This window comes from Ptychodera flava, chromosome 12, assembly GCF_041260155.1.
Source record: "Ptychodera flava strain L36383 chromosome 12, AS_Pfla_20210202, whole genome shotgun sequence".
Classification (NCBI taxonomy): Eukaryota; Metazoa; Hemichordata; class Enteropneusta; family Ptychoderidae; genus Ptychodera; species Ptychodera flava.
Window position 1 is genome coordinate 31,230,192 of NC_091939.1, and position 14,003 is coordinate 31,244,194.

The window sequence follows — 14,003 nt, forward strand, 5'->3', positions numbered from 1 at the left end:
ATGTAGAACTTTTTTGGGCAATGTTGATACGATTCTAAGGTGCCAACATTAAAAAAAACCACAAAATATTTTTTTCTGGGCATTACACGTTACCCTCTTTGAAGTTTCACCTATGTTTCAACTCATTGGAATTCTATTTCCCTGATGATGCATCTCTACGGCAGAATCGAGATTTCTACTGATGGACAGTGCTTGACAGAACAGTGTTGAATTTCTAGATAGATTACAAAGAATGAATCATGATAGGTTGGCCAAAGTCGTGGTTTTTTGAACTACATTAAAACTATGTTAAAGTAAGGTTAATAGTGGAGTTGACCAAAGTGTATGCATAATGTTTTAATAGATAATGAGCTAGATCATGTTTATAATTCAGATCTTCCGTTACACAAGGGTTGTTAAATAGTTTTCAGGCTATAAGTGATCACAAAGAAATGACCTCGTTCTAGTGAAATGTTGAAAATATGAAATCCTTACACCATTACAGATGGGTGAAAAAAGACAATAAACGGGAAAAATATGTAAATGAGCCATTAGACCATTGTGGAATCTCTTTGTCCTTGAAAATCGGTTAAAACTTAATTGACCTTGCAGAGAATTAGTTACCGTGGTCTAATTATAAAGGGACGGGAGAGTGGCAGTTTTGCCCAGCTGGTGAACATATGTCATTGTCACTTTACACATAAACACTATATTGCTGAGATCAGAAAGACATTTTACCTGCATTTGAATGACGTAATTACAAAGTCTGATTACAAAACGATCATAAATACATTTCTTTCTTGAGGTATGAATTTTAAGATTAATGGGTTATTCAGTAATGCTCTATGGGAAATACATCATATGACCTAGGGGAAGCAGTATCAGAGGGAAGAGAGAAGCGCCCTCAACGGTATTTAATCTTGTTAAAAGTTGCTGTTTGAAGGTGCTAAAAAAAGTTCCATTTTCAAGGTTGCTATCAGCAACTGAGTTGATCTCATCATACCTCCTGCATGCAAATTGCCTTTGTCATGAACTTAAAAAAAAATCAAAACCCTCTCTTTTCCTAACATAAGACGTACCTTATTCCCTCAGTTTCCTTGAAAATATTGTGTGGGTGTCAAAAATATGTTGACAAAATTACAAAATGCGGTCTCCTCCTTGGAAAAGGTTGATCTTCTCATTATTCAAAGTGGGAAATACGAAAGATATAATCATCAAAGCAATTCTTTCAGAATTTTGAGATACGGACAAAGCTGTTCTGTGTACAGAAGAAATTTGCTTCAGTTCAGTGAGTGGTCTCAGAATGTGAGAATCTAGGAGAATTGTGGCTATTACCACTGACTGTGCATTCTGAAGGGGTGGTTTTCCTCAGACTGGTCTTGTCACTGGGTATATCAAGATAAAATTTACCCCTGAATGAATAGTTGTGTCTTTACAGCAGCTGCTGTACATAGCTTCAAACTGCATGATAGTTGACTCATCACAAAACTACACCAATGCAGACTCCAAGAAACCTTCAGGCTTCAAATTTGTGTGTGGATGTCACATTTCTGATGTCAGCATAAAAATACCAGTACCAAGATTCAGTTGGTAAATAATCCTGAGAACTTCATCATTATTTAGTGAGACTGATGTAAAATATTTGAGACTGTAAAAATCACACCAACAAATGCTTAATAGAGTAAAGATGTACTTTATTCATACCATCATTACTGTTTACTACTATTTGGAATTCAATGCCAAAACCATACCAGAAAAGAAGGTGTCAGATTCAATTTTAAAGTGTTAAACTGAACACTGCTTTTTTCAAATAACTATATCACTTTTGACATCATTTTTTTGTCGGATCAATATGATCATTTTCAGAGACACACACAGCTCATCTATGTGTCATAAGAGTTACCGCTTCTACTCTCTCCCGATTGGTTACGACGGGTACTTTTTTTCTTTTATGTATTATTTGTATTATTTCAGATACTATGGACAATCTATTTTCAGTCTTATCTTCTGTGAAAGACTTTAAACTCCACAAGCAGACTTCCAAAGTCTCTTTGAACAGAAAAAATTGGATAATGGAATTTGAAGATTTCATGGCATCAGCTGCAGTTGCTCATTTCAATTATATATTCCACTAAACACCTATCAGTTAAAACTTCAAATTTAAATTTGCGTGAACTTTCAAAAGATGTTTTGTCATCTCATACTGTAAGTTTACACAATCCCTATGTTTCCTTTTTTTTTCATAATAATTCTTCACTTTCATCAAAAAGCAAAATCTAAGAAAATCGATTAACCCACATATTACCTTGTTTTGTGATACATGTACTTCAAAAGTGCGTAGTGGTCTAGCATGGTTGGAAGTTCTAACGTGTAGTTGAACAAATTTGTAAAGTCACAGTTCAAGCAGCATAACTTTTTTTTTCTGTATCTCTTACCTAACCAAAAACAAACCAGGAAGTTTGCGTAGTGCTGTAGACTTTACCTTCACGGTGTTGATTGATTTAACCCTTTCACCCCCAGTTCCCTGTGTACAGGTCCAACTTTACCATAGAAAACAATGGATTTGGGACAAACCATGGTGGTGAAAGGTTAAACAAGAACGGAACTGAATCACTGGATGATGTTGCTCTTGATGTTACTTTCCTAACGGCCAAGACAGCCACGATGATTTTGTTACAGATAAGATGATCTCATCACAGCCAAGACAATATCATCACAGTCAAGACAATTTCATTACAGCCAAGATAATTTCATTAAACCTACCAAGTATGCATGTAATCAAACTTTGCCACAGAATACTATGGAGTGGTACCAAGCTGGTTTGGTAAGGGGCAACAGTGCTACAATTAGAAAGCCTCAATTTCTAACACCGCACAATAAAAGTGATGTACCCTGATATTTCACTTGTTCCAACATTAAATTACAAAATAATGCTCATTATTCCTTAGTAATTTAAACACCAATATCTTTCTACATGGTAGAACTCTCTCCTGGTAAATCTTGCGATAGGTCTACCGGTATATTGCTGGGACCAACTCACAGTTTTTTCTCTTGCATATCTTCAAAGGACAATTTTGATGTTTGACATAAAATATTGCCGGGCCCAGTACAGTCATGTACGACTTGCTAATAAAAAACACCACCCGAGTGTCAATCAAGGACACTCAATACACTTTGTATAGCATGAATTTCATGATTATGTTTCTGTAATCTTGACTGTTGTTTTTCAAGAAACATAGTATGGAGATTAATCATAGGTTATACACAGGACTATGTTTTACTGGGTACAAATTTCTTAAACTAATATTACCAGAAAAAAACTCAATTTTCAGTTGTTCAATCAATGTGCGTGGATGTACGCCATCACATGAGCAATTCAGCTGTTGTACATAACAATGGATTAATTTCAAGACAGTCAACCTTTCCTTGCTCAGAGCAGTTCACTCGATGATCACTTTCGCATGGCTCCAGGCGTTGGCGAGGACACCGCGGAAATTCCAGTGTCCGTCAAAACTGTTGGGCTGTACATTGTAGGCAGAGTCCACAGCCTTGCAGACCAAGTCCAGCGGCCCCTTGTGGTTCTCCGGGATCGGGATGTTGATATCCCAAAGAGTCCAGGCCCAGTTGCGACTGTACGGCTGTGGCTCCTGGTGGAGATCGGCGCGATGCCAAGTCTGGCCGCCATCGATGGAGACATCTACTCGTAGGATGCCCCTACCACCGCCACTCCAGGCGTATCCCCTCAGATTAATCTCTTTGTTTCCGGCTGGGACTTTGGTTCCATCTACCGGCACACAGATCGCTGACTGTACAGGGTATTCCTGGATGGCCGTCTCCTGTGAGTAGTCGGCTGTTTCCAAGGTAACAGACGGTGAGAATCCTTTGTAATCATTTTGCTGCCAGTGGCTCTGGCTTTCTTCATCAGATGCGATGATCCTTGTCAACCACTTCACGTTACGAGCACCCACATACCCAGGAACGATGACACGCAGTGGGTAGCCGTGGTCGCGTGATAGCTTTTCTCCATTCATCTTGTATGCTAGGAGTACATCACCCTCTGGATCCATTGCTTTCTTGACCGGGATCGAGGCACCATACTGTTCAGATGTGAACGGATCAGTGTCAAGTCCTTCAAACTGGATGTGCTTCACACTTGGGTCATTCTCTTTGATACCAGCATGCAACAGCACATCCCTCAGTCTGACCCCGGTAAAATTGGCATTGCCGATGGCAGACTGCTTCCAGTTAAGACCTTTGACCTTTTTATACCTTGCCATGTCACTTCTGCGGTTGCCAGCACACTGCAATGTTGCAGTGATGGTGTACTCCTTGAATTTCTTCAGATCATCATAAGACAGCTCAATGGTTTTGTGCCCGTCCTGTGATTCAATAATCAAGCTGAATTCTTTCATATCGACATCAGGGACAGGAAGGTGATTTCGTATGTAGAACAAGTCCCTGGGAGTTATGTACTTCTCAATGAGGATATCAGACGGGGGTTCTCCATTGAACGGTTTCTTTGCACTCGGAATGATAGCCGGGTGTCTGATTGGGTCATTGCGGAATGGATCATTTGAATCAACTTCAGGTTTACTGCGTCCCTGCTGGGACAGGTTACCGATGCGGTATTTCTCCAGCTGTTCGAAGACAAGACTGGTTTTGTGGATCTCAAAGACTTCCCAGAATGGTTCCAGCGCTCCCCCAGCCGCCATCAGAATGCGATCGCCACCTGGATGATGATCCACAAACTCCGTGATATCGTACACGGCATCTTTGTAGGTGCACCATAAGCCTTTATTCTTGTCATTGTGATCCGACACTTCATCTTCCGAGTAAACAGGCAGGCCAGGAATGGCCGTTCCAGGAGCTCTTTGAGCATCTGAAGATGCTCCCCGCTCTGGTTCAGTTTCCATGACATTTGCAATGTCATGCACAGCAATGCCGGCTGCTTCAATACTCCTTTTTTCTCCAGCATGGGTGTATTCCCGCTGCCAGTAGAGCATGAGGCCAAGCCCTCCCATGGCTGCTACCACTGCGCTGGCAAACAAGCCGAACCTTGTTGTCTTTGGTATGGATGTTGTGGAGAAATGATGTTTGCCGTAGGTTTGCCATGGTTGATACCCTGCTGCTTCAGATTGGTGAGAACTGATTTTTTGTGTGTAGGCTGTTCTGTTTGTTGTCAACACAGATGCGCATCTAGAAGAGAAAAATTTTCAGATTCCCATTTAAATGGTATTACTTACAGCTCCCAGGATTTTTCTGTAATATATAATTAACTTTTTGACTACCATTGCCAATATTGTCCCATGTACCAAAGATAATGTGGATGCATTAACAATTCCAGCACTTGTTGTATATAGTAATTCTATACGGCGCTGGAAATTTGTATCATTAAAGGTGGTCCACAGGTTACACTAAATCACATTTACGAAGATCACCATGAATACTGTATTCGCTTTGAAACATTGAGGAGCAAAATGATTGTTTCAATAAGAAAATATCCATCAAATGCTAACATAGGGGCAAACGTAAACAAAATTTGACCAATGAAGAGAAACAAAATGATGTATTACTCAGATACAGACATGTCTCTTTAGTCAAATGATTGGTGACGGCATTCTACAAAGACATGGAAGGGCGCCCTCTAGGGGCCATGGCGCTTTGTTCAGCGGCAAGATAGAACTGATGCCAATGGGTAAATTTAGCAATGTCATAAATTACATTTATATGCTGTTCTTGAAGACACACTGATGAAGAGTAAATGTGTATCTGATAAATTAGTATTGATGAAATTGCGGAACTGCTCAGCTCTTCTCTACAACTTAAAATCAGCACACAACAACCTTAGTCAATAAATAAACGCTTCCCTTTCTTTATCAGAAAACAAATTTTTATAGGGAATCTGGAATAACTGCTTTTATTTCCAATACAATTTCAAGGGTATATAAAACATCTTTTTAATGTGAAATTTGATAGAAAACTTCAAAAGTCTTGTACATTTTCTGATTTATATTTCATTCATTTGTTGTGACAATAATGGTAAGGAAAGATGGATGTCACTGTATGTTTACCTATAAATAATATTGATGGTGATGACAAGAAAAAATCAAATAATATTTTGATTTTGAAACTAAAACTGAAAGTTATGAAGCAAATGCTTGCCACAGGCACTCCTTTTATCTGAGCTAGGCAGTATGCATGGGATGTATTCTGAATGTACATGTAGTAAATGTGCATCATGGTATGTGGAGTTGTGTGTGCCTTGCTTATTGACTCCCTAGAATAGTACATAGTACTTATCAAGCTGTAAATATACGTAGACATACATTAACCGTTTGAACCTGGCTCGGACAAAAATGTCCCCATGATGTCATAGGTCAAGGGTTAAGAGCACATCTGCTCAAAATCCAAAATGGTAAGGACTATTTGCATCAAAATAACACAACAACAATGCCACTTATGTCTGCCACTTTGTTGCAAGTAGCGTATATCACTGACTACCAGAAAACCTACCTGTAAATGGGTATGGTTGTGCTTGCTAAAGGATTTGGATAGAGTCTGAACCCAGTGCTCCTGTGTGCATGTAACAAAAGACGGAAAATGAAATTAGACTCTAAGTACAGTAAATAGTCTGTATTGATAAATGAATACTGTTACATTCAGTTTGCTAAATGCCCTGCAAAACATACAAATATAAAATATACAGGTACATATATATTAGAAATACACTCTTGCTGCAAAGTATCCATCTTCGTGTTGAAGTGATCCAATTGACTAATATCCATGCTTTGTGTATATCTAGCTTCGGTGATCAAACCATCCAACTCTGTGTATGTGAGTGTGTGAATAATTCTGGCTGTAACCTGTAACTAATGCTGTTGAGTTTGTTGTCCTCAGCATATTTGTTATTTATCTTTGTCAAGTTCAAGGTTTCAACATCAGATGCACAGAAAGAAAGAACAATTACGTTATGTTGGAAAAATCATTTTGCCAAGAAGGAAATAAAAGTTGTGCATCACGTTGATTTATTTTTTAAGTCATGGTACTGTACTCACACATGTTAAGTCTTGTTTGTAAATGGTACATGCCTGCTTTGCTAAGCGAACAATCAATTTATGTCTTGAATCATGTCATGCGAAATTATTCTAAGCAAAGACCTTCCAGAAAAGGGTTCTATATTCTAGACCACAGTGGCTGTAATTTCACTACAATTCAGTGTATTGTCTTTATGCTTTGATTTTTTATTTCCCCCACACTTTGGTTCAAGGTACATGTAAGTACATGTATGAATGAAATGCACTTGAACTGAAAGTAGTTATGCTGTTTTTTTTCTGATATCTCCTAAATGTAGGTACTAAACCATTTTTTGTGTGAGAGTTTTTAACTCAGTAAGCATCAGGGTGTGTTTGAACTGAAAATGAAACTAGCCTGTGTCTTTGCTCAGAAAATTCTCATACTATGGTATATCTATTATGCCACGTTTGAAATTCGTTGTTACTTTTTCTGATTCCTTCTTGTTCATTCAGGAATTCAAACAGCTTTTTTCTTATCAATTCTTGACTATTCTGTACATGGTGCACACTTACCGTAAGAAAACTGGGGTTCTGCTGGCCAATACTCCAAGAGTCCTGACTGTTGGTGTACTGGCAAACATCTTGCCCTCTCACGCGTGTAATGCTGCTGAAATGAAAATGAAAACACCAACATATTACATTCCGTCATATCCAAGATTTACTCTCTGCAGAAAAAACAGCATTGTACTCTTTTTAATGTACTTTGTGAAATGTTTGCTCAATATTTCAACAAGAAAGATTTAACTATCTCTTTCAAAATTAAAAATCACTGTGCAAATTTTGGTACTATAGAAACAAAGTACCTTAAATTTACCCATATTGGAAATTCAAAATGGCTGGCCCCCCAGTGTTAACTTTATGGGTAAAAATAGAGTTTTTCAATTTCACCAAATAAGATGGTGACAATTTTATTTGCTCCAAGAACTTCAAAATGAACCCGAGCAAGAGTAAATCAGAAAAGTTAAGTAAAAATTTGAGAGTAAATAACAAGTGAATAAATCATAGCTAATGTAAAAGTTTAATTTTGAATATTAAACTTAAACTACCATGAGAAGTTAGGCTTTGACAAATTGAATGGATTTACAAGTACTGTAGAAAAAGCTCACAGATTTCCTAGATCCTCTGATCCTGTACTTTATAGACACCTGACAAAACACAACTGACAATAACTTTGCCCCTATAGACAGCACTGAAACTCTTGTGCTCAGTTTAACCCAACAAATAACGGCTAATGTTTTCTGTCCTGTAGATATTCATGACGATGGAGTGTTTACTACCAGCTGTTCAATGATCCAGTTACATATTGTTTTTCAACAAGTGCAAAGGGCACAGACACCTGAGTTATGCAAAGAGGTGAATGAACCCATGATTACCTAACCAGATGAGGGACCATCTCAGATTGTTGCAATTGTTCAAGAGACAAAATTCCTTCATTTTGATCAAAATACCCTCCCCTAAACGAAAGTTCAAACGTGCAAAATATTTACCCTGTTCAGATTGACCACTTTGCGTCGGTGGTAGGGCCGGTGCAGGGCCGGGGCAGACGTAATAATAACCAATGTGGACATGCTGCGTCCGCTTGGACTGACACAGTTTGGTCCCGGTGAAAGGGGGATTCAGGGCCGACGCAGGGCCAACGCAAAATTTGGTCCGACGCAAATTGCCTGTGTGGACACCTTACGTCAGCCCTGGTCCCAGTTGACGCCCTCACATGTTCATTTTGAGTAACACATTGGCGCGTAGAATATGGCGGTTCGTGGGACTAACTGGAGCTGGAGCACGGAGGAGCGTAAAATGACAAGTTGTAGTCATATCTGCCTTTCTTGTGCGTAAAAACCGCCGGAAAATCATGAACAGTAGAAACAGCGCGCCAGTATTCAAATCTGCCATCTTGATTGAACCTTGATAGGTCAGAGATCACAAAGGACGGCAAATTTACGTCCGCCCAAAATTCAGGTACCGGTAAGTGCGGACACGGACCAAATCTGTTCCCAAAAGGCAGATTATTTTGCGTCGGTCCAAATTTCAGTTTGGTTGCCAATGTGAACAAGGCAATTAACGTCTACAGATACAATGGAATTTAAAAAATATGATACTTTTTATTTTTAAAATTTGATGAATGGAAAGTTTAGGATACAATGTTACAGTTGGTAAATTGTGTTTGAGTGTAAACAAAACAGCATGACACGAGTTTTTTGATATGAGAGTGCAGATTTTGTTTAGTTTTGCAAAAGATGTAAAGAGGACTTTTGATCACAAAATAAAAGACTGCAAAAGTGGAGTTCACTAACTGAATTGTGGCCATGCCCCCTTTCCTGTAAACGAATGAATTTCGCTGTTTAAACTTATGCGACAAGATGAGACAGTCCCTAAGACTGACCATGACATATTTTCCTGTCCTTTTTCAACAATATACCAACGATGATAATTTATCAGGTGCTGATAACACATCGAGCGTATCTCATCAATTTACAGATAATTGTCTACCAAATATTGACATGTCTTTCATACTTCCATCTCTGAATTGCCAGTCAAATACAACTGTCTCAGATTACTTTGAAGACTAGATATCCATGCGTGATGATTATCTGCAAGTCTGAATGTGGACATTTAAAAAAATAGGCTTCCATGGTCTGAAACATAACCGCATACTGGGAACAATCATCTTCCATTGTCTTTTCATTGGGTGTGAAGGTATGTGAAGGGGCTATGTGGCTTGCTGGCCACTCTTACAGACAGCAGATATTTGTTGTATCTCAAATGTTTCAAGGTTGGATTCACTTAATAAATATATCAAAATCAGACAAACCTTGGCGACTAAACAATGGCAAAACATAAACACTCCCAGTTCAATATTTCCACCTACACTTCAGGCAATACGTAAAACAAACAAAAAAGCAATGAGGTGTCTGGCAAGCTGTTTACACACCTATTAAAAGAGAACCTTGTACCAGTGTAAAAGTATGCCAGATGTTTCAATTCTAAATATAGATTTTGACAATGTATGTAAAATGTCTGGTTCAATTACATTTTGTGAGAGAACTGAGCTTTTATTCATACTGATTCAATATACAGCTAGAAAGGACAGCTAAACATGAAGTGTTGAGCCCTCCATTAGCACATTCATATGTAACTCTGCATTTCCACGATGAAGAAGTGTATCGCACTTTATGTGCTATCCAGTTCCAAGATCCACTTAAGTGATATTTATATAGAACAAACAGTTACATGTACAATGGCTTGGGTGACATAATCAAGTCACATGCACTGATAGAGTAATATAACTCTGTTTCGTGTGACATTTAACTGTCGTGTTCTGGCATACTGGATTTCTACACATACCAAATTGTTGGGTGCATGGTTTGGGTATTTACTGTATAACAATGGCTTCAAACCAACGATGGATTCCAAACAAACAAGAGGACTTAACTCAAGCTGAACTAAACTTTTTTGTGCAATTGTAGACAAGTGATGTTACAAATAACACTGTCTCCATTTTTCACATTGACAATCAAACTGAAGTATGGCAATCGTGAGATAGAGCGGTTCACGGCAGTAACACTTACCTCTACACTACACAAAGATTGGAAATCAAAAAGAGTTTGTTCGGTGAAATAAAACTAATAACAAATGATCAACTTGGGTTATCATCATTTTCCTCATGAACACCATCCCTTGGGCAAGCAGCAAATCATGACTTTGCAGTTGCTTAAACTTAAAGCTATCATGCGTTATTTTGTTTAAAATTTGTAGAGATGTTTGTTTCCAGTGATGATTTCCAGAAATCATGTCCGATAAGAAAGGAGGGTAAGAAACAATAGAACTAGAAAGACTAACTGCTGTTCAATGTATTCTCTTGCCTAAAGCTGTAATTTGTACAAACTACAGACGTGTATAAATCATCATACAGAATGTTTACTTTCCCATAGTATATGTACATGAAAAGACAGTAAAATAGGAATTTGACAACCCCTTTTTTGTATTATCATGTATTTCGATTTTGAGACCTTGACTCTTTAAACTAATTTAGTTTTACTCTCTGAATTTTTTTTCCAATGATGACAAAATAGGCCAAACCCGGAATTCGAATCGACCACGGTGTAAACAAAGCCATGTGCGCAAACGCGCATAAATGTACGTGTATTTCCATGCGCGCTAGTACACATGTGGGCTTGTTTGTACCGGCATCACGTGATTATTTGGGCGTACTGAGTGTGTAGAACGCATCGCGTCCTTTTTATTCCGGAGTAGAACCATTGAAAGAAAAACGTGACACGCACCAAAGTTTCCGTAATATTTTAAAGCAAAAACAAGATGTGAACAGGGAAATAGCTAAGTCATATCATTATAAAGTTACTGATTAATGTCATGTCAAGTCATTTCAACAAATGAATGAACCTACTTGGTATTTTCATTGAAAGAAAAAAACAAGGAACGTACAGGCCAAGTGAAAATAACAATCCTTGAACTTTGACCTCTCCGACCATGTGTTACAGAATCCCTGTTTGCATCAATAACAATAATATGCAAGTGATTCACTGTTCAAGCCACCACCACTCTCTGTCAAGGTTACTCTAACCTAAATTCCAAATCATCCTCGTTCACCCTACATTGTCAAGTACTTCATGCCATTGTGCCATGTTCATCGCAGTACTCAAGACTTGAACATGATATGAAAGATTCCTCACATCACGATGAATCATTTAAATAATGGTACTTAATTCAATGGGTTTTGGAGTGTTATAGTAGAACAATCGAGAAATACTTCACCTTAACTTCAATGTACAAACACTTTGATGTTGATCAAGAAGCTCAAATTGTAATAGGATCTTGAACATCCACCACTGCAGCACTGCAAGTAGTGAGTTGCTGTTGTTCATATTAACATTTAATGCTGGTGCATAAACCAGTTCTAACCGGTCAAGATAACTTGTTTTTCTGCCAATGTGCACTAACTGTGTAAATTTTGTTTGCAATTTGATGTGAATATGTGCCAACAATCTATTGATAACACTATTTTCATCAAGGGCTGCAAGCCAGTATGTATACTATGTTACGTCATTTCTCAGAGTTATTTTGCATAATTTAGTGAAAACAACCTATCTTAATGGTGAGCACAAATATGAGGAATGTACATCATAGTAACACATGTCACTTGATTTTACATAATTTTCGCTTGTAAGTGTGTTTCACGGGTAAAAAATCTAATTTTTCAGTGTGTCCTAAAGCAAGTATGTTTTTACTGCTCTCTTATTCAAATATACTTGAATGACCCTTGCATAGCAGAGTGACAAAGTGTATCATTGATATACTTTCCATGAAATAAAACATGGCGAGTGTGATTTGCACACACCTTGGGAAAACAAAGAGGATTGAAATTTTCAGAATTCTACGACATGCTGTTCTTCCACTTTCACTTCCCTTCCATAGAAATCCTGTCAATAAGATCTTGAACAGTTCCTTTATCAGACAATAGCCTTTACCTAGCCCTGCATGATGATGTGTGCTCCCTGCGTTATACGGCCTCCCACCACAGCCTGCTGTCTTATAGACAAAAATGGCGACCGCAGTCCAAATTTTAACTGCACACGAAAAGCTACTTTTCTAACTACCAGGTACTTTCAGCCGAAATCAACTTGATTCTGATCTATGCATACCCAAATAACTCAACTGCTCACAGATTGCAAACAAATTTGATCTTGTGACATCAAAAACTGTTAGTTTGCCAACATGCGGTTTAGGCCAAGTGGCCGGCCATATCTTGCATGAATGTATCTAATGGTAGGCCACTAGGGCTTTGACTGTGCATCGCTGGCAAACTAATGCCTTTACCATACTCCTCAAAATGTGACAAAGCATGGAATCAATTTGTTAAATGTCACAGATTAGTTCACTGAAAGAACTTTACATAAACCAGGTTTATACAGGCAAAATTCGGTCAGACAAAGCAACAGACCACAAATTAAATTAGTTTCCATGAAGACATGGTTGCAACAAACAAATCATTGGTGTAACTTTAGTTGCACATGACCTCTGACCTTTCAAAGTTCAAGATCATGATGTCTGTTCTGTTCAAGTTTTTTGTAAGTGTTTTAATGACTGCCACTGACTAGCCATATAATTTCACCCACAGTCCCTCCACACACCGGTTGGGAAATGCCTGGGTCCCTATTTTTACAATGCTTTTCATTTTGTTTGAATACAATCCACCCCCACACCAAAATAAACACCACATTTCATGTGATACCTGTCGTAAAAGTTTATTATCAGGCGACTGGTAAAGTGAGAAAACGCCGTTTACTGCATTGGAATGCAGGCGAGCTACCGTAACCGCCATTTTGTTTTACGGAAATCAAAACAACAAAACCAAATGACCGATCTCTCCAAAACCTAATGGATTGTTCATTTTTTGAAATGGTTGACGCAGGCTTCACATATTAGAGTAAATATCAGTGGTTCTGGGTAACAAATGTTCGAAAGAAAAACGCGACGAAAATGGGTATGAAATACGGATGCCAAACCATAATGCACATACAATTCCTAATCTGGTACTTCACACATTAAAAAAATAGGCGTTTCCAAACCGGTGAGTGGAGGGATTGTGCTTCACCTTATGGTCCGGAATCTGAAACTTCAGTGGTGGAAAAATAACAAATGTATACATAGCCCTCTTTAATGGCTGCACAAGTTTCATTATCACAAGCTTTGCAATGGCAAGTCACAATTTCAATACAATTCACCCTGACACGAGGATGAAGAGACTTCACCGATACATCATCGAAATTCCACTACATCTCGTTCAGAAAGTCACCAATGTTTGTGTTAATGGAATGTTTGTCAACCATGTATGAAGTCTCTTGCCCAGAAATGAGGACACAACGCAAGCGGTGTCCTCATTTTTGTGACAAGGGACCCTGACACATGGTTCTACCAACTCAACTTTGGATGCAC

At 38.4% G+C, this 14,003-nt stretch overlaps 1 protein-coding gene across 6 annotated transcripts in view; it reads right to left on the minus strand.

The window, feature by feature from the left end:
- Positions 1-1,656: 1,656 nt before the first annotated feature.
- Positions 1,657-14,003, minus strand: part of LOC139145666 (sulfite oxidase-like) — a 438,941-nt gene continuing 426,594 nt past the window's right edge. For 2 of the 6 annotated variants that reach the window (XM_070716953.1, XM_070716952.1), the window contains 4 exons: positions 7,566-7,656; positions 6,493-6,552; positions 2,575-5,175; positions 1,657-2,486 (listed from right to left, as the gene is read on the minus strand). In XM_070716953.1, the coding sequence (XP_070573054.1) occupies positions 3,420-5,175; positions 6,493-6,552; positions 7,566-7,633 (1,884 nt within the window). In that variant the 5' untranslated portion in view covers positions 7,634-7,656 and the 3' untranslated portion in view covers positions 1,657-2,486; positions 2,575-3,419. Of the gene's footprint in view, positions 2,487-2,574; positions 5,176-6,492; positions 6,553-7,565; positions 7,660-11,822; positions 11,962-14,003 lie in introns of those variants that run through there. The other 4 variants (XM_070716955.1, XM_070716951.1, XM_070716954.1 and 1 more) reach the window with 3 other exon arrangements.